The sequence below is a fragment of the Leguminivora glycinivorella genome, chromosome 3 (assembly GCF_023078275.1).
Source record: "Leguminivora glycinivorella isolate SPB_JAAS2020 chromosome 3, LegGlyc_1.1, whole genome shotgun sequence".
NCBI lineage: Eukaryota > Metazoa > Arthropoda > Insecta > Lepidoptera > Tortricidae > Leguminivora > Leguminivora glycinivorella.
In genome coordinates, this window is record NC_062973.1 from 19,970,431 (window position 1) to 19,991,643 (window position 21,213).

Consider the following 21,213-nt stretch of genomic DNA (forward strand, 5'->3'; position numbering starts at 1 on the left):
TCAAGGTCAACTTTGCCATTTAAAAACTAGAACGCGAAGTGCGTATAGTTTATGGTCTGTCAAACATTTAAATAAAGCTCTGCATTTTCTATAAACGTTATAATTATGTATAGAAATTTACTCTATAAACCTTATGCCGTATACTTTAGACAACTGTAAAAATGATTGTTTTCTTAGATACAAAATTTGCAAAGTTACCTCTAAAAATAATATAAACCCCTAGTATAACATGAATACTTCACGGAAGTTCATAGGTTTATGAATAATAATAATAAGAATAATACTGAATGTTATTTATGACGTATAGGTACGCTTGACATTTTCAAAATATTGATTTATTTCCCAATCCAACGGGAATAAGTGATTTTTAAACTGTTTCTCCTATTCTCCACAAAGTCTAGGCTTTCCCCTTCGTTAGTTAATAATAATTATGGTTTCCGAAAAATACGAGTGCGTAAAAACCAACTTCTCGCACGCTAAACAGCCAAAAATGGGCACTTTTTGGCTGTTTAGCGTGCGAGGGCAACTGTATTAAAAATCAAAATAGAGTCGAAAAGTGGTAAACCACTTTCTTGGCTGACCGTAATAAAAGTGAACTGAAAACTTGCATGGTGAATTTATCAAAGTATTAATTCATAATATCACCATGCAATTTTGCAGCTCACTGTACTGTTTCGCTGCAGCTCCGCGCCGCCAAGTGCCATTATTGTGAGATGTTGAGTTATCCACAATGGGAAACAAATTTAATAAAAAAAGATGGAAGAGAAGAAATCAATTGAATATTTTGAAGAAAGCCAGAGAGAATTCGAGGCGGACTAGAGCCATACGGTAAGTACGGAGTGCTTATAGTAACAGTATTTTTTTAGTAATTATTGTAATTGACTGCAACCCGGTCGAAACGTCGGGCTAAATTCTTTAACCAGGGGCCCGTTTCTCGAAAGGTACAAGCCTTGTATTACAAGTGTGTTTCCATGACAACCCATACGATTTGACAGTTCGCACACTTGTAATACAAGGCTTGTACCTTTCGAGAAACGGGCCCCTGTGTCGACCAGGGAGAGAATGGACCGCATATGTCAGTGTCAAAAGTTACGTTAATTTATACATGTTCATTTTCGTAGTTACTTGAATCAGTTGAATTGTGAGTAAATGCATGCAATTTATGAGTATAATAATATTTGATTTATCATATCAGATATTCTTTTCATGATAATATAATCGACCAGGGAGAGAATGGACCGCATATGTCAGTGTCAAAAGTTACGTTAATTTATACATGTTCATTTTCGTAGTTACTTGAATCAGTTGAATTGTGAGTAAATGCATGCAATTTATGAGTATAATAATATTTAATTTATCATATCAGATATTCTTTTCATGATAATATAATCAACATGGACGACATACTCAACTAATTTGTTTTTATATCGGTAATAGGTGTTAGGCGCATGGTTCCAAGCTCACTCCTGTCTATCACTACGCGACGCGACGCGACGATGCAAACCTTCGATCTCTATGGAAGTATCTTAGGTTAGGTGGGCGATGTCGCGCGTCCATGACTGCATGATGAATGATGACGGACACGCGACGCGATGCGACACGAAGGCGACGGTCGCGCGACCTGCGCACCGTCCACGCGAGCCACAGTGTCAGAATAACCCCTCTTATTATTTATCTTGCTTGGGACACACCTTCGAAATCGTGATAATGTGATAATGTTTATATCTCATTAGTTCCGCAAGAGTTGGGTAACGAATCACTTTCACTGAATAATGTCTAAAGTTGCGAGTCGTGAAAGCTGTCGTACTAGACTTTAAATCAATTTAGATTTGGCAGTGTTATTCTTGATATAGGTAGGAATACTCCCTGTTAGTAATAACGCAAAAGTGATGGCATATCCCTGGACTGCAAAAGCCTATCAAAGAGCATACATTTTGATGTATGCCGCAGCCTCGGGTTTGGAAGGTCAGATGGCATGGCTTTCGTAAAACTAGTGCCTACGTCAAATCTTGGGAGGTTGTCAAATCGCAAGGAGGATGATGACTGCAGCAGTAACACTGCAGAACATGCAAACCGCAGGAAGCCATTATAACTATGTATCTACCTGATTGTCCTGCTTAAATATTTATAATAAACGAATTCTTCTGTTTTTAATATTCGTATGATAAAATCTAAATTTTGACTACTATATTATACTAACGACTAATACCATATCATTTAAAGCTAATGAAAATATCAAATCATATGAAATGTTGCTTTAAAAAGTCATGTGACCATTAATAATTGATGTTCGAATCGCGTGAGCACGGCCACAGTCTCATTTATAAAGTAGGTACATTAGATGCATACTAAGAAAATCAAACAGAGAAAGACTGTCAAAGTAAAATATGTAGTCTGCCATCTCTCAACACAGGAGTAAAACGTTTGAAACTCAGTTTTGACAGTATGAATTTTGTTTTGTGAATAATTAATGTTAACGCCATCTATCTGTGAATCAACCAAAAGTGTGGCGCAAACTAAACCGAATGTGGGAAATGAAAGAGACGCCATCACGAATATTCGGCGAACCAACATTATGTGTGCAAGTTGTTTCATGTTTAGCATCATTATTAAATTTACTAAATAGTTTTCTTAATTTGTAAAATAATATATTATTTTTAATCCAAAAATATACATTGTAAGTTGTAACAGGCGTAGCAAAAAATAGTATTTTATGCAACTGGTGGTTAAAAGAGGTCAAAAAAGGCGAGTGGCGTGGGTAACAATAGGCTAGTTTCCTATACTTAAAATAAAATATTTTATGCAGTGCACGAAATAAAGCACCACATAATTAGTAGAAAAATTTGGACAGTGGTTTTGTTTAAACATAATTTATATTTAATAAGTCGCAGAGAAAGATAAAAAGTAAATGAATTGACCGTGACGTCACTCCTCAGTATTTCATAGTAATTCCATATTAGCAAATCGTTTTGACGGTTGTTAAAAAGGAGCTGATTTGACTAGTAGGAAACTAGCCTATTTGAGGCGGAGCCGAAAATTGTTAATAAAGACGCCACGAGCATTTTTTGACTCAGTTAAACACCGTTGCATACAATACTTTTTCTACGACCAAGCACTTACTTTGAAAGAAAATTATAAATTCAATAAATACCTACTTTCAGTCATCTTAGTTATCTAGTGGAACACCTACCATTTCGAATATGCAATTTGAGTGCAAACATGAAAATAAAACTGTCTATGGTACATGGTTCTTTGAAGCCTGGCCACTAAGACGAATCGAGTCGAGTTGAATCGAGTTCTCATACATTTGAATGCGATTCGACGCGTCGCCAATGATCGCAGCACTCGCAGCAGAAAACGAACGAGTCTCGACTCTGCGAATGCCAGGCTTTATCTGACATTCTAAGGTTGGCAACAATGCACCTATTTCATACAATATTTTAATTTTCTATGATGAAGTGATTGGTTTGTTAAGTTGGTAGCAATGTATTTACTGAACTGTAATAGCTATATATCGTGCTACTGCTACTAAATGTTTTCAGGGTATAGACTAGATAGACTTGTCCTGACATCTTTTATGTAGGGGTTTAAAGTACTATGCACGACCTTGTAAGTCACGAATAACCGTACGGGAGTAGAAAAAATTGATTTCAGTAGTTTGATGTTTTGACCGTCACTTTTGCGCACTGTAATCAAATATACAAACTTACACAAAAGTCGAATAAATTAAAGTAAGTACTAAGATTAAAATTGAAATTATTTTATATACCTTCCGCAGCGGATAGGGTGCAGAATTCTCATTTTGGCGCCCCTTTTCGCTCGCGCTCCCTAATCCTCCCCCAACCTGTTGTAAATCAATAGTCAGCCTGCCTCGCCTAGACTCGAGAAAGTCATACTTACTTGAGATAGAAGGTGCTTAGGTTTGAAGTGCAATTACTATATAAAAATGTTCCCGATATTTGCCTGCCGGCCCGGCGTATTATGCTCCCAATTGTATCACTTATCCACGTGGATATGACATCTGTCACTCTCACACTGACTTACTTGCCAGAGCGTGACGGGTACCTACTTTATCCACGTAGATCTGTGATAAAATTGGAAGCATAATGCGCCGGTTGGTTCCTTATTAAAAACCCTGGGATATGGGATAGGTCAGAAAAGCTAATATTATTAGTAAAGACTGACCATAGCCAGTCTGATGAGAAACGTTTTTTAACACGTTATATTAAAATAGTACATTACGATACAAGTGCGTAAAAAAGGAAGTTCGAAACGAGTGGCGATAAATTAAAACACGACCGAAGGGAGTGTTTTAAATCGACACGAGTTACGAATTTCCTTTTCGCACGTGTATCGTACGATGTTTTTAGTACAGATAGCCCTCCGAAGTTTCGACCTGCCATATAATGAACCACTTCTCGCACTAGTGCGTAAAAAAACGACCATCTGTACTGAAAAGGATTTTTTCGAGCACAGTATGAATCCCTTCCTTGCCGGCAGCTAATATGTCCGATCGCATATAACCTGGTAACCTTCAAATCTAGGGTAACGTAGGGGAAGAGGCATCTTCTGGGCGAGCACACTCCATCATAGGCATTGAGCTATTACTACTTACATTATACTTCAATGATCATAGGCCACGTCTTTGCCTTTGGCTAGTCTGAAGCCAAGAGTAAGCCCATTTAAATAAAACCGGCCAAGTGCGAGTCGGGCTCGCGCACAAAGGGTTCCGTAGCAGCAAATATAATAAACCAATAACTTAACCAAAATTACAGTTAAATCAACCTATCTCAAAAACTATAAGAGATACTTTGATCAAACCAAAAATCGTTGAAAGAGTTAATTAGCATGCATCACCTCTATTTTTTTTAGAATTTTATACCCCGTAGTTATAAAAATAGAGGGGGGGGACATACTTTTTACGACTTTGAGAGCTGATATCTCAAAAACCGTTCACTTTAAGAAAAATGTTTTTAGAAAACTTTATATCATTTTAAAAGACCTTTCCATTGATACCCCACACGGGTATGTACATCGAAAAAAAAATTTTCATCCCTCAGTTACATGTATGGGGGCCCCACCCCCAATTCTTTTTTTTACTATTTAGTGTCATAATTTTGTAGCGGTTCATACAACACATATTCCCATCAAATTTCATCACTGTAGTACTTATAGTTTCCGAGTAAATCGGCTGTGACAGACGGACAGACGGACAGACGGACAGACGGACAGACGGACATGACGAAACTATAAGGGTTCCGTTTTTGCCATTTTGGCTACGGAACCCTAAAAAAAAGAATCACACATTCCTGACGATTCATAGTCGTAGTGCGCCATTGATTAGTACTCGTAAAACGTATAACAACTACGCACACGCATAGTGCGAGTACACATGTGTGCGTCACTTCCGTCACAGCTGGCGGCGCCGGCGCAATGAGGTCATTGAGTCCTCCGATACAACTGTCAGAGAGATGATTACCAAGATGGCCACATCCCCTTAACTCCTCTTACCTTTTATTCATTACAAGTTATTTTTTTTATGACTATGGACTGTGTCATTTAGTATAACCTCTTGATTCATGATAATGTGTTTCTGACCTGTTTTTGCTAGTTAATTCCATCGTCTGGACTATTGACGTACTTACCTGAAAATAAAGATAATTAAATTAGAAACTGGGTTTTTTATTTAATTCCTTTCACAAATATACACACTATACAAAAGACTATACAGCCTGGCAAAATAGAGTAGAAATTAATAGATGGTGGCGCCATCTATGTAAAAACAGTTTTGAATGTGACAACTATTAACTCAGTTGTGTACGAGAATTGTCCCATTTTCACTCTTTTTTGCCTACCTTTAAGTTACCTTAACTGCTAAACACGTGATAATTATGTTGACACGAGGATACAAGGGTATAAAAATACGAGTAAATTGTTATATGTAATTATATTATGTTGTTTTGTACAAAAATAACCAAGAACAGATAACTTTACTCCAAGTCCACGTTAATATATATTTTAAATTTTATCGTATCATTTCTTTGTTTCAGGCATGCGTCAGCGCAACTTCGTCGGCCAAAGAGTTTAGTATCGCTATGCAAAAGAGTGATCGCTAAGTAAGATTCATGCTTTATATGTCTATTCATTTCATAGTAAATATATTATTAGTAATGTTTGAAAAGATACAGTTTCATTTCAAGTCATGTTTTTTTTTATTTAACTCATATGATTCTATATCCTTATATAAAAATGAATAACGGATTTGTATTTTTCACAGATACAAACTTCAAAAAGAGCCAAAAAAGCTTACATCTCCTGAGTCATTTTCCGTCGTTGGTGGAAAGTAAGTCACAAAGTTTTATGCATTTGTTTGTTTTATACAATAATATCTGGGCGACCGAGCTTCGCTCGGTTCTATTTTAATATATCACGTCTTTAGATAAAAAAAACTCTTATAAATAAAAAAAAAAGACAAAAAACAAAAATTTAATTTCTGGCCGGGATTCGAAACCCTGACACCTACGATCTATCTGCGTACATTAGACCGACCTCGTACGACTGAGCTAAGCATATTCACGACCATATTTGACGTTTACTACCGCGAAAGAAAAACTCATGAAAACTCGAAAATTCGCGTTTTCCGGGATCTAAGGCTACGCTAGATCGATTTTTCACCCCCGAAAACCCCCACATAACAAATTTCGGCGAAATCGTTAGAGCGGTTTCCGAGATCGTCGGTATATATAAATAAATAAATATACAAGAATTGCTCATTTAAAAGTATAAGATATTGTTTTAATTTGCCTGTGTGGTGAATTCTTTCTTCCCTTGAGTGTCGTAGAAGTCGACTGTGGGGTATGGGTAAAATTGTGGCGTCGGCGAGATGCTGGAAACCTGTCACTGCAATGTCACAATTTCGTTTTCTTTCAACCCCTTTTTGCCACGAGTGGCACTGAAACTTGAGTAGTTGATGTGTTCTGCGTACCCCTTTTATGGGATTCAGTGATTATGTGAGTGTTTTAATTTTAATCTATGTTTTACTTGCAGACCTTTGAGGGCTTTGAAGAAGAGAACAGAAAAACCGCCAGAAATCATACCAAAGAAAAAGAAAGGGTATGTTGCACCAAAATATGTTTAAACATACTATACAGGTTTCGGATATGTATGTATAATAGATATACTAAAAACATTTTGCTTATGTTGCAGGAGAAGTCCAAAAAGCCTAGCGGAGCTTTGTCAAATAGTCATAGAAGAGTAAGTATTTATAAATAGGTATCTTTTTCTTGTTATTTTGTATACCTATATACCGTTCGTCAATATAACATTTTATTTACAGATACAATCTTTTGCCTCAATGCGAAGAGACCGAACAACCGGCACCCAACCAATTACTAATTGAAACGTAAGTTGAATTTGATTTCATTTCATCAGATCTTATTTATTTCGTTTTAGATATAGTATGAATTTTCTGAGATGAACTTTTCGCTTTAGCCGTAATCTGTTAAACAAAGGCCTTTGTTTCTATTATTCCCGGCGGCTAGCTCCCGTTTAAACGGCACGTGCTATTATAGTCTCAGTGTAGTTAAAAAGCAACTATCATGATAGTAATAAGGTTCAAATCCATAAAAAGACCTTTCGGAGATAACACGTTTTGTCATCTTCAAAAAAAGTTACCTGCATACTGCAAACAGTGCAAACTGTTTAATAAATTTGAACCTTATTGCTATCATGATAGTTGCTTTTTAACTACACTGAGACTTTAGCACGTGCTGTGGAAACGGGAGCTAGCCGCCGGGAATAATAGAAACAAAGGCCTTTGTTTAACAGATTACGGCTAAAGCGAAAAGTTCATCTCAGAAAATTCATACTATAATTGTCCTATTATGAAATATTTTTCATTTGTTTAGCGCATCTTCATCTTCAAAGAAACGGGGAAGACCGCCGGGGAAGAAGCCAGAAAACGTTAAGGAAAAAAAACAAGCTACTCGTAAGAGAGGAAGACCACGTAAAGATCAGAAGACGTCGAGTGAATTTGAGGAACCTTCCATTAGTTACTCCGGTTACTCGTCTTTTTTGGAACAGTCACAGGATATAAGGTATGAACACGATGAAACTAGCTGACAGATGATGAGATGATGAATATAAATTTTAATTACTTGATATCAAAACGATGACACTGATAATTTGAGATATGTATATTATTATGAATTTTAGGTAAGTATTCATTTTAATATCTTCTCTTGATATAAATAAATGTATTGATTAGAGAAAAATCAAAATAGAACAAGATCTCTTTTTGGACCATACATACTATACAGGTTTCGGATATGTATGTAGTTAGCAGGTTCACGATGAATTTTGTCTGATAAATAAGTAGTTTTGTCAACCTTTACTTAGTGCTAATTTATTCTGTTTTGCTCTTTAAATCTTTTATTCAAATTCAAAATATAAAAAATTAATCTCTGTATCCCTTTCGCCCTGTAATTATTAAGTACTTACATCGCCTTGGCAGCGATCTATTCGCCAGGTTAGCTAGTAAGCTAGTTATTTAGTTAAGTATTAGATTTAAGTTTATTGGTTGGGGACTGAAAATCAGCGGTCTCGCTGAGTCTCATCCATTTTACTGCACACACATCTGTAATTTTACTTACTAAGTTTTTATAAGTCCGGACATGTCCATTTTGTGCTGTGTTGGTAAATAAATATCTTTTTATTTTTTTATTTTTATGTATGTATAATAGATATTCTAAAAACATTTTGCTTATGTTGCAGGAGAAGTCCAAAAAGCCTAGCGGAGCTTTGTCAAATAGTCATAAAAGAGTAAGTTTGTATAAATAGTTATCTTTTTCTTATTATTTTGCATACCTATATACCGTTCGTCAATATGTATAACATTTTTTTTACAGATATAATCTTTTGCCTCAATGCGAAGAGACAGAACAACCGGCACCGAACCAATTACTAATTGAAACGTAAGTTGGTTTAACTACATTTCATCAGATCTTATTTATTTAATTTTAGATAATTGTCCTCTTAAGAAATCTTTTTCATTTGTTTAGCGCATCTTCATCTTCAAAGAAACGGGGAAGACCGCCGGGGAAGAAGCCAGAAAACGTTAAGGAAAAAAAACAAGCTACTCGTAAGAGAGGAAGACCACGTAAAGATCAGAAGACATCGAGTGAATTTGAGGAACCTTCCATTAGTTACTCCGGTTACACGTCTTTTTTGGAACAGTCACAGGATATAAGGTATGAACACGATGAAACTAGCTGACAGATGATGAGATGATGAATATAAATTTTAATTACTTGATATCAAAACGATGACACTGATAATTTGAGATATGTATATGAATTTTAGGTAAGTATTCATTTTAATATCTTCTCTTGATATAAATAAATGTATTGATTACAGAAAAATCAAAATAGAACAAGATCTCTTTTTGGACCAGCCTCCTGAAGATGTAAGTTTAATAACTTTTTTTTTATTTATTTATTATTTCAGTAATATCTGCTTAACTGCTTATATATTTGCAAAAGGTGCTTCAGCTTGAATACGTTTCATGAAATAAATCGCTAAGCTCGTTTGCTTGTAATGAAGCTAAAATGTATATATTGCTTTTTAAAACGCATTACGACGCTTTTATTTAGTCAATTATATTATTCTTATTTATATTTCATTTTTCACAGGATCCTTTACAAGATGAAGATGATTTCACAATTGAGATTAAAGAAGAACGCGTTGACATTGAAATCGAACAAGAATGTGTTGCTATCTCCAATATTACTGAAGCTTCAGCGCAAGAAATAGTCTTAAACCCAATGGTTCAAGTAGGGATACCTGATCCTTATGGACAGGTAACAGTTCCAAACACAATGACCGTAGTCATGGACGAATACCAGATATTTGCTAATAGCATAGCTGAACAATTACGGACATTACCTCCGAACAGAGCATTACTGCTGCAACTTGATATTCAAACTATGATCGATAATGAAAAGCAGCTTATTGGTCATGAAAGTTAGTGAGATTGAGATATCATATTTTTACTAATTCTGGCAGTGCAAAGACTGATTGTTTTAATTGTATTTAAGTTCGCCAGTGATTATCATCATTCAATTTTTAATTTCCTTTCATTTTAAGATTAATATTTTAAGTGTATTGTGATACTATTAATGTTTAAGTTTTTTTATTGTGAGTTAAGTCTAGTTTTTTGTTTAAACGGAAAGTGGATTGGATATTGACAATATTTGTTTTAGATAATCCAATGCGATTGTAATCTTGTTTAACAAGTTGATTAAATTAATAGATGTGCATTTTAAATGCCCATTTATTCAAATGTTTATTCCTGACTGCCAAAACGGTTAAAAGAAAATAAAGATTATTTTAATATTATGTTTTTCTACTCGTATTATACCTAATGCTACTGTCGCCTAATTCCACTGCACTTTCAAATTAATTAGACTTATTATTGGAATATGAACTAGCTGCAGATGGATAGGTAAACTACCTACATTAGATGACATACATCTACATTCAACTTTAAATTGAGAGGAGTCAGAATCAGCATATGCAAGAGATATACAGAGTGGGGCCTGTAACAAAGGCGAAGAGTTGAACTCTAGGCTATTTTCCTTATACTGATCAACATTTGTTCGGTGACTTTTAAAAATAACTTGTATTTTGATTTTTATCACCCTTGAAAGTTTTTTCTAAGAGGTAATGTATTGCGAATTCTGATAAGTCTAAAGTGTGACAGACAACGTCAATGACAACAATAATGGCGTACATTGAAGCTAATATTTATTTTGTATGAAAATTTAAAAATTTAAACACTTCATAATTTTTAAAAGTCACTGAACAAATGTTGATCAGTATAAGGAGAATAGCCTACAGTTCAATTCTTCGCCTTTGTTACAGGCCCCACTCTGTAGATTGATTAAATTTAAGAAGTTTATGAGCTTTTAGAACGTATGTTAAGGAACCATGAAGAAGACACCATAAAGATTAATATAGGAATGTATGTTACAATACAAGGGTTGCAAAGGATAGACCGAGTTGCATTCGCAATATCAAACCGCCTTTACAATTCCCTTCTTTCGTCCTTGTTCTACCTTTACAGACAAAGTGGAGCAAATGGAATGGCGATGGCGCCACAAATGCAATCAAGCTTACAGAGAATGCGCCAACGCAGAAATCATAAGATCTTGAGAGAACTAGTTTAACGAGAGCTGTTGACTTGTAAAAATATTGCATATTCTGAGATCTAACTTGAACTGGATTTCATATAGGTACCCACGACTCGGCGCGAAGGTAATAAAATAATAATACGTCTCAGGTATGGCCGCCGAAAAGCCCTTCCACACGACACAATGGTGGCAGTCTTAAAAAAGAGACAGGTGTTCCACGAAGGATCACGCTTTGTTGAAAACAGATCAGCTTGTTAAATATATGGAAAGTATTAAGTTACATTGCAATCCCAAGATGAAATTCGTTTCAAGTTCGTTTTTGTGATGATACTTAGAAATAATCTATCTGGTCCCTCTTATTGTTTATAAGCGAAGGTTGTAACTAACACCTGCCAAAAATAGGCATCTAGAGTCTTACCTCATTCCATGCCGTTCAATAGCTTGTAGAAAAAATACTACGTTGATATACTTGTTTCCAGATTCTGAAATATTATTGTTGAAATTAAAATATGAATGTAATCGGTAAATCCGTCGTATTTTTTCTACAAGCCATTGAACGGCATGGAATGCGGTAATCTGTTCCCATTGACAAAGGCCAGAGTTTAGATAACATACACTAATGAGGAGCAACTAATGATTTTTCACACCCTACTTTTCATTAGTTGACTCACTGATGATAACGAATAGTGAAATATATCTATCGTGGTAACAAGGAACAGAGGAGTACTTCAAATAAATGTTGACAAACAAGCATGTGGTTCACCTGATGGTGGGTAAGCGGTTACCGAAGCATGCAAGTCCAGGGGTGTTTTTATTGTTTTTCTTCAGTTTAATTGCAATTTTGGCAATCCTGCCCGCTGAACTGACAAACATTGACGTGGCAATCGAAACGCCGCCGTTTGGCTATGTCTTGCCACTACAGAAAAGAGGTAGGGAGAAGGTAGCTACGACACATTTAGAAGCGTAAGCGATTGTTCAGTCAGCTCGGTAATAGGTACCCTAAACTCGTCGTTGAATCGTTTTTACGCAGCAGCAACGGACATACCTTAATTCTCCAGCATATGGATGTCAAGTTCAGCAGTATTGGGGACGGATAGCTGTTGCAACGCATTAGTCACGGCATTATGAAACATCTGCGTCAGTGTGTGTGTCAACACACATTTACATAAATAACTAACGATATTGGGTGGCGGAGTTTCACATTTTAGCAACGCGACAGGCCAAGCGATCTTACTTCTGGGTTTCCCTAAGTAGAAATTTGAAGTTAAATTTTCCTGATTATCATCATCATAAGTTTCCTTGCGTTATCTCAGCTTCTACCATACTGACATGGCTCATGAGAGCCTGGGGTCAGCTTGGCAACGTTTAATCATACTCTCATATAGTAATAAAAGTTTTTGTTTTACTTCGTTTTTTACCAAACTGGCGTTTTTAATGTATATTGAGTCCTGACCTAACACGGAAAACTGTGTGTTTTTTTTTAAGAGTAGCAGTTTTTGTGAGGAGGAAACTTATTAAAAACTTGCAAGTAAGGATTAAGGATAAATGTTTGTTTTTATTTGGCTTAGTATGTTCTTGGTAGAGGTAATTTTCAGGTCAATCACAACATATTTCTTAGTAAATGAGGAAAAAAGCATTTCAATTTACTTCCAGTCTAATTCTGTTCAGGTAGGTATTTTATAAGAGGAATAATTCAATGGCTGCATAGCAATTTGTAAATGGTGACAAATAGTAGGTAATAAATACGCTTTAAAAAAGGATACAAATGTAAATGTCACTAGTAATCAAAAATCAAAACGTTAAGTCCGTTTATTATCAACTAATGGATGAATTAACTATTTTACGACTCTCAGACATAGACAAACATTCGACAGTCAAATGTTCCAGCTGCTACCATGTAGGTCAAACTTATATTATAACGATTCACTGAACCAGCCAAAACTAGTTCGCACACAAAGGTAAACGCACTCTCTGGTTTGGGTAACTGCGCAGGTATCAGGGCGAGGGCCAACATCATTAAACCGTATCACAAAGTGCTTGAACACAAGTGATTCTACAAAGGTCTCGTTTTCACCTATATGTATCCATATGCGAGTGAAGGAAACCGCAATATTTGACAATATTAAATTAATAACACGAAGAGTGTCATGATAACGTTGTTAGCGTTTATTAAAATGGTTTTTGCGCAGTATTGGGGAATTCGGCGCAATGTGTCATGCCATGTAATATCTAGGAAAGTTGTTCTACCGGAACGACTGAGTCACAACTCAACCGGGTTTTGATAAAGTTTTGGAGGCGCTCTCATTTTAATTCCATGTCTTTGTCTAAAAACCATGTCGGCTGAGTTTATATGACTGGAATTGGATATTTTTAAACATTGATTCAATAAAATGTGACAGGTGACTTATAACTTAGGTTTATGACGACAAGAAAACCGTTACGATATTACACTGTGGTAATATTAATAAAAGATATTGAAGTTCAGAACCCTTTCTTATGACTAATTTTATGTAACTTTCCTTTGAATGATAAGTTTTTCTTGAAAGATAAACCGCAATGAAAGTGATAATGACAATATTCTGAGTAATCTGTCTGGAGCCTATCTAAATCTAATAATATATTATCTGAATGGGTTGGGGGGGGGGGTGTACGGGACCAGTAATGAGATATAATTAGATCGGTGATGCGTAAGATAAGTGCACTTCAGTGATGACAATAGACTCTCATAATGTTAATTCTTAGAATGCGTCACTTGTGAGGTATAATTAAATAAATGTATAGATGATGAAAATCATTAAAGTAGTTATTCATTAAGATTAAAAAAAGACTATCGTCTACACCTAAAATCTAAAGGTGGCGTATAATTTTTTAAAAAAATAAATATAAATATATAGGGACACCTTACACAGATCAACCTAGCCCTAAACTAAGTAAGCAAAGCTTGGCACATTATAGACCAAAGCCGCGGCTATTATCAGTAAGTACAGTCAACCAATTGGAACCCTAGGCCACTCTACAACCATGTCAAAATTACAAGCAGTAAGAGGTTTCTTACAATCTGATTTATAACGTCACTATGACATAGTTCTACAGTGGCCTAGGGTTCCAATTGGTTGACTGTACGGGTATACGGGTGATAACAGTGGATGAATGACATCTTGCAAACATCTTTTTGATTTCTCGGTACAATTGGCCCACAGAACTAAATCAAGATAGAAGGAAAAAGTGTATCTACTTCGCGTGCGGAAAAGTTAAATAGCGAGCAACATTGTTCGCCGCGCAAGTCAGTCTGCTCCCGACCGCTGCCCGTGAGTGACATACAGTGAAAAATACAAAATGGGTCGGTATTCGATAATTAACTGTTCAAACTCCACCAATAAAAGCAAGGGTGTTAAACAAAGTGTTTCCTATCATCGGTAAGTACCATTTGTCCTAAAATATTTTTTATTAAATAAAAAACACGATTTTCCTATTTTTATCATCAAAACATTATAGCTGACGTATGGCCGTGCCGTCAAACTAGTTTTCCATTGCGGCTTTAATTTGACGAGTCCGACTTGGCGTGCGTTTAAAACAAGCGATATAAAAATAGGCTATTCAGTTCAGTTCAGTTTTTAAAATTAAATGGCTTCAGTCCATTGGGACTATTTCGCCAGTGTCAAGGTGATATGAGCTAATATTAGTAATTTTTGTACGGTAAGTACGACATTGTACGGTGACTTAGCACTTGTAAATTGATAGCTAGATTTTACAAGAGCACGTGGACTACCGGCCGTTTACGACAAAAAAGACGCTAAACGCGTTTCGAGAACAATTCTTCATCAGCTTCTCACTACACCATTAGTTTACTGCATAATAAGCTATCAATATTACACTTTAAACAACATTAATGAGTAAAAGAAAAATAAATTATTCACGACACGAAACCTCTATGATGGCGTCCCAACCGGAAGTCCAATAGGCTATTCAAACTGTCGAGACAAAGTGAAGGTAGATTTGTTATTTTGTCCGTCGAACTCACGTCGAACTTAAGAATAGTGGTGCACCACGGAACTATATCGTCATGTATGCTGCGATGTCCTTATTCGATTTAAATCGATTTTGCGAAGCAGTGGAAATTATAATTATGTTTTTATATTGTTATGAAACTATACATATAAAGTACCAGTGAAAAGTAAATTTAACTTTAAAATAGGTTACAGTTACGGTATTAACGTTGAATTTGTGGTCGGCAGAAAAACAAATACAAACATAATACGCTCTATATTTATTATGAATAAAAATAACTCTAAAAATGTGTTAATGGTTAATTATATTTATATATTACTAAAAGTTGTAACAAATAACATGAGGATAATGCTGTGAGTACATGGTCGATTTTCTTAAAAATATTAGGTACGAAATATTAACTAGTATTAATACCTACCTACTAAAATCTTTGTTCCTGGCCTTAGGCAAATTATATACCTACTAGTGAATTGTTTGTCATCACACGAATACAGGTATATACTTACTTCATTTCACAACGAAGATGAACATTCGATATTTTTAACTTCGGCGGGCATCCCGCACGTAACCTCCACAATCGATCGAATGGCGGGTTACGCGGCGACAACGTTCCCATCACTAAAGTACACTCGTGACGTCATAGGCTCGACACAAAACGTTACACGCTCGGTTTCGCTGTTAATCGCCGAGCATTTTCCTTCTATCTTGATTTAGTTCTGTGAATTGGCCTGATAGTGATTGGGCACCCTCAAATTAAGGATGAAGAAATCATATTCATATTTATTTATTGCATCCATGGTGTTATAAGATGTTACAAAGTAGGTATACGTGCTCATAGGGTCCATGAGCACGTATACCTACTTTGTATTAGGGCGGTTTATATGCTATACTACATATACATACATTAAACACTAACACTCACAGATTTAATGCTCTGAGCTAACACTATACACATTTTACTAGGTCACAGATAGTAAGAATATAGAAACCATTTATAGCTGAAAGATACGGTATACTCTGAATAACATGCTTTCTATGAAAAAAAAATCAGTCGAATTGAGAACCTCCTCCTTTTTTGAAGTCGGTTAAAAATGAAAATGAAATATTTATTTTTCAAGTATTAGGCATATTACAATGCGCATATGCACGTCAAATAAAGCTACGCCGGCTCTAACCCTACGCCTCAGCCTCGAGAATCTTTCAGTCCCCCCTCAGTTGGAGGGAGCTATCCACTATGGGACCGGCAAGAAATTAACTATAATTTTCTACATACAAACGGCTAGACCGGATTCTGTTTTCGATCGACCTCAAATCAGCTGATTGATAACCTCAGTCTGTTTTGATTACATCATTACAATGTAACATTATTGCAGTTACAATTATGCTAAACTAGCAAAACGACACAACTCGTTTATCAGTTTATGTTACTTAATACAATCATTAACGTTTAATTGAAATAATAATAACAGGGTTGCAAAAAGTTTAATCAGAACTGTTAATATAATATAGGTGTTATGGCATTCGTTGGGGTGTCATATGCGGAAACCGGAAATTTTAGCCTAATTACAATTTGTAGACTACTGGCCAAAGTCTCTCTGCTTCTTTTCCCACGTAGTCCTTTCTTGTGTAAAAAAAGTTTGATCAATCGCGCTACACCTTACATTATACATGTCTTAAGCTATGTGCTTTCGGCTTTACTAATCGATCCAGCACATTGGTTCATCTGTCATAAACTATCTAGCGGATGTGTCCAGTCCAGAACAATTTCACTGTCATTGTTTACAAAAACCAACTAATCAATATGGATTATTATTTATTTAATTTCACTATTAGGGGTACCTATTTGAAGCCATGAAAATGCTTTTGTTTCCCTTCGGACTTTGGACAATGGACACCGAACATATATACGGATATCGTCGTGTAATTGAATCCGAAGATACTTTATCGCAAAATACACAGTACAAGAACAGAACCAAGTAACTCATCTCCAAACTCTTTATAATCCTCACTATGAGTATCTGCAGTTGACTTTAAAATGTGGACACAATGACTCCCCGTCCGGTGTAAACGATTTTGTTGTTTATGTCGGCTATTACTCATTCTTTCTTGTCTTGCAAGTAACTAATTGTTTGTAGATGTGCTACTCTCTTTCGACCAACTGTGGTGTAATTTAACCCGTAGATACTTTATCGTGTAATCACTCGTGCCCGAAGATTACTTGCCTTTATGGCAAAATCGCACGCGTCTCGGATGTGATAAGTAAGACACGTGATTGTGCCATGGCTGTCACAGAGTAATAAAGGTAGAAAGGAAATTGTTTTGGTGCTCATTCTTTAAACTGATCTGCTAACAATATTACTTATTCTGTGACAGTGTTGCATGAGTTGCGTTCTCGCACGCGACTTCATATATCTTGTGTGGATTTCAAGCACGGGAGCGCAAGAACTCGGGCTAGGCCGATAGATAGGTACTTGATAGAACTATGTAATAAGGTATACAACAGGTAATATTAATCCACCATAGATGTAAGTAGCAAACTAGTGGTAAAAAATTGGATGTCAAATAGCTATGTTAAGAGAGGATGTTAAGCTACGAAAACACTACGAAGAGCTATAAGAACTATAAACGTTTTATATTTTACATAGGCGGTGTGAAAGTTAGACACACAGCACATGGCTGATGGGTGTAAACTGTAAAACAAAACACTACGAAAGGAATAAGCTAGAAAATAACATATCTAACTATATCCAAGGACTTATGTCACGTGACTGATAGAGTGACGTGAAACAGCTCACAACACTCACTGTGTTGTGAATTTCTATTATATAACGTTAACGTATATAGTCAGTTTTTCTATGAAGATTCGCCTTCAATAAAAACGCATTTTATTTACACACTATTACTACATAAAAATACACCGTGTGCGCATCTATTAAGTAGGTAAGTATCGAAAATACGAAAGGGATTCACTTTTTTTTTAAATTAAATTATCCTTTGCCGGTTTTTGCACTTGCTTCTTCATCGAATCACAAATAAGACCATGTATGCTTGCTCAATGAGTAACGTACTTACTTATTTCCATGCATATATTTTGAACCATAAATACGAGTATAAATTGAAATACTTACGGAATTTATATCGTACATATGGACTTTTGTACCAACCCGTGTCCGTCGCCGTCAGCATACTGCGTCTCTATTAATATTATACAGAATGTTTCACCTCATACAAAGACGCAAATTATAATTAATACAATTCCATACTTACCTACTTACAAATCTTAAATTATGGTCGAACAGAAAAGTAATCTAGGTACTTTATGTTGTCAACTAAATTATCCATTTTATAAATGCCATTGGTTCCGAATCAAAATTAAAAGACAAATTAAAAATAGACTAGACAAGCACATCACATCTACAACTCGGCTATGATTACTGTCACAATGATCACTGGATACAGGCTATATCAGTTCTTTAACTGCCTGCCAGCTTATTAAATAATAATAATAATAAAATTACATTATTCACAAGCGACTTCTTTCCTTAGAGCAGGTACTAACAATGTAATTGTCAATTTGAAAACATTACATTTTGACTGGTCTACTTTTTGACACCTGGAAATAGCCAAAGCGTTGAAAGGCATAACAAAGACTAAAAGAATAAAATTAAATGGCAACTAAAAATACAATTTTAATAGGTACTTGAAAACTTTCATGTGTGCGGTGGTAAACAATCAAATGGCTTCAAAGTAGTTCAAAGTGTTCAAACCTCGATGCTATACCAACTTCTAATACAAATCGCTCAGAACAGTCACAACCCTTATCAAACATAAATACGAGTTTAATAAGACACTCTGTATATGATTAATCACCATCTCACAGTCAATTCACAATTAGCATAATGTAATCCACGGGGGCTAACGAACAATCCATTATTATTCCTCTCATATCTCTCTGTGGGCACACATGGTGTATACTTACGTAATTATCATATAAACCTGCTCATTGCAGCTCATGTTATTAAGTACTGAGGTGATAAGCCTGCCTTGGTGGGCTTGGTCATGCTGCGTTTACATGACTTTAGAAGTGTAGTAATCGTGCTTGATCGTAATTAGTCCTACGATACGAACCTAGCCGTTTCTTTTTGATATTTTTGCTTTTAAAATTAAAGTAATAAAATAAAATTTTAAAATTAGTGTCAATAATGCCATTGAAACAAACAAAGAGAATGCACATCAAAATCACTTTTGCTTTCGCCTTAATGAGATAATACAGTGTACTATTAAGCCTGGTTTAGACGGCGTGCGAACTCGCATGGGATTTTAGTAACATTGCGGGCTGTTAAGGTTACATACAATTTTGCACAGCCATCAAATACCGCAATGTAATAAAACTCGTATACGAGTTCTCGTACCATCTAAATAGGCCCTTAAGTTAACCCTATTTTAACAACACGTAATATACAATCAGCCCCTAAGCAAGTCCTTTGAAGCCTACTTGTCGCTTATAAAGTTACAAAAGTTACAAGTAGTTAAGATTAAGTAGGTAAGTAACACCTACTACTAAAAAAAATAAGCTACGTAACTTTGCAGATAGGTAATTTAAAAAAATACTAACTGCATGTAAACTTTGCATCACACTTTAATCTCGTATGTGTGCGCGTGTACAAGTCAGCTGAAACTAATCTAAAGGTTACAACGAAAGTAGTTTCCATCGCACTGGATATTTCTGGTTACCACTGAGGTTAGGTTTGCTAGGGCTTTAGCTGATTTCATCTCGGAAAAGAACACGTGCTCGAAAATTACGGGTTTTTCCAAACCTCATTGAAACGTACTTTGTTTTTATTGTGTTTGTGATTTCAGGTTACGACACAGATGTCATAGCGGGACAGAACAACAACAGTTTATTGACCTACCATCATTACTTATGAACAATAATGAACTACAGAATTGAAAAGTCACCTTACTAATCAGTCTTAGAAGAACATTCTACAGATATTTAATGATATCGAACGTGATCTTTATCATACTATCTCCACTGACATTTTACTGAGATATCAGGGTACGTAGCCAAATGGCACAAAGCTCACGAAACGCTCACGAAACGAAACGCTCGTAGACGTCTATCTCTATCGCTCTTGCGTATTGGCGCGACAGAGCCAGCCTACCTTTCGTTTCGCGTCGCAGAAATGCCATTCGGCTACGGCACCAGGCATCTGTGATCATAGCTGGTGCAATCCAATCGAAACGTGATAGGTAGGATAGCAGGTAAGTAAACAGAATTTCAAAAGCACCGTTCGAATGTTTGTTAACAAAAACTTTTTTTATGTAAACCCGAAAAAATCCAAATTCCAAACCTCATTTATTTTATCCAGGTGAAGGCTCGTTTACATTCTGCAATGCGCGAATTTAGATAGCATATGGATGGGATTGGCCTTATCTAAAAGTGTAAATTGTGTTTACATTTGATGCGAGAGCACTGGTTACTTCAAGTTTCGCCAAACCAGTATAACTTGTCTTCAAAGTCCTAGAAGACTAAGCGTAATCACAAACGACAGTTATACTGGTCTGCTAAGTTTTCTATTTTCAAGAGAGCTTGGCAAGTAAGGGAAATATCACCATGAACGCTGCGCGTGATTCGATAACATACGAGACGATGATTGGGACATTATGTCATTTGTAACTTCGCCAGATCACTGCTTCATACAACACGTAGTCTGGAAGATTCCATCCGTCTTCGGAGTAGCTGTTTGGTCATAAAGGTTTATGGCTTTGTATTTATTTTGTACCCGTTTTATTTTAAATATGAAGTAAACAGAAGAATTTAGGCGTTGGATCTTAAATGAGTCTGCAATTTTGGTTACAAGTAAACAAATTAAAACTAATTTTAGTATTTAATAAAAAAAAACACTTTGTGATACCAAACGTACCTGCTACCTAAACAATTTTTGTACAGAGCTCGGAGTACCAAAAATATGCAGGGTGTCTAAGTTTAGAAACCGACCAGTTTCATGTGTTA

At 35.8% G+C, this 21,213-nt stretch overlaps 2 protein-coding genes across 5 annotated transcripts in view; one reads left to right on the plus strand and one right to left on the minus strand.

Annotated features, from left to right (window-relative positions):
• The window catches only part of LOC125242690, a 48,977-nt gene extending 38,585 nt beyond the window's left edge, over nucleotides 1-10,392 (plus strand). For all 3 annotated transcript variants that reach the window (XM_048151560.1, XM_048151562.1, XM_048151561.1), the window contains 11 exons: nucleotides 6,051-6,116; nucleotides 6,278-6,343; nucleotides 7,048-7,113; nucleotides 7,207-7,254; nucleotides 7,337-7,402; nucleotides 7,908-8,096; nucleotides 8,773-8,820; nucleotides 8,907-8,972; nucleotides 9,060-9,248; nucleotides 9,415-9,463; nucleotides 9,690-10,392. In XM_048151560.1, coding sequence (XP_048007517.1) covers nucleotides 6,051-6,116; nucleotides 6,278-6,343; nucleotides 7,048-7,113; nucleotides 7,207-7,254; nucleotides 7,337-7,402; nucleotides 7,908-8,096; nucleotides 8,773-8,820; nucleotides 8,907-8,972; nucleotides 9,060-9,248; nucleotides 9,415-9,463; nucleotides 9,690-10,025 — 1,189 coding nt within the window. In that variant the 3' untranslated portion in view covers nucleotides 10,026-10,392. The remainder of the gene's footprint in view (nucleotides 1-6,050; nucleotides 6,117-6,277; nucleotides 6,344-7,047; nucleotides 7,114-7,206; nucleotides 7,255-7,336; nucleotides 7,403-7,907; nucleotides 8,097-8,772; nucleotides 8,821-8,906; nucleotides 8,973-9,059; nucleotides 9,249-9,414; nucleotides 9,464-9,689) is intronic.
• LOC125242691 overlaps nucleotides 1-21,213 on the minus strand; it is a 346,473-nt gene that overhangs the window by 46,306 nt on the left and 278,954 nt on the right. The gene's annotated exons all lie outside the window — the stretch shown is intronic.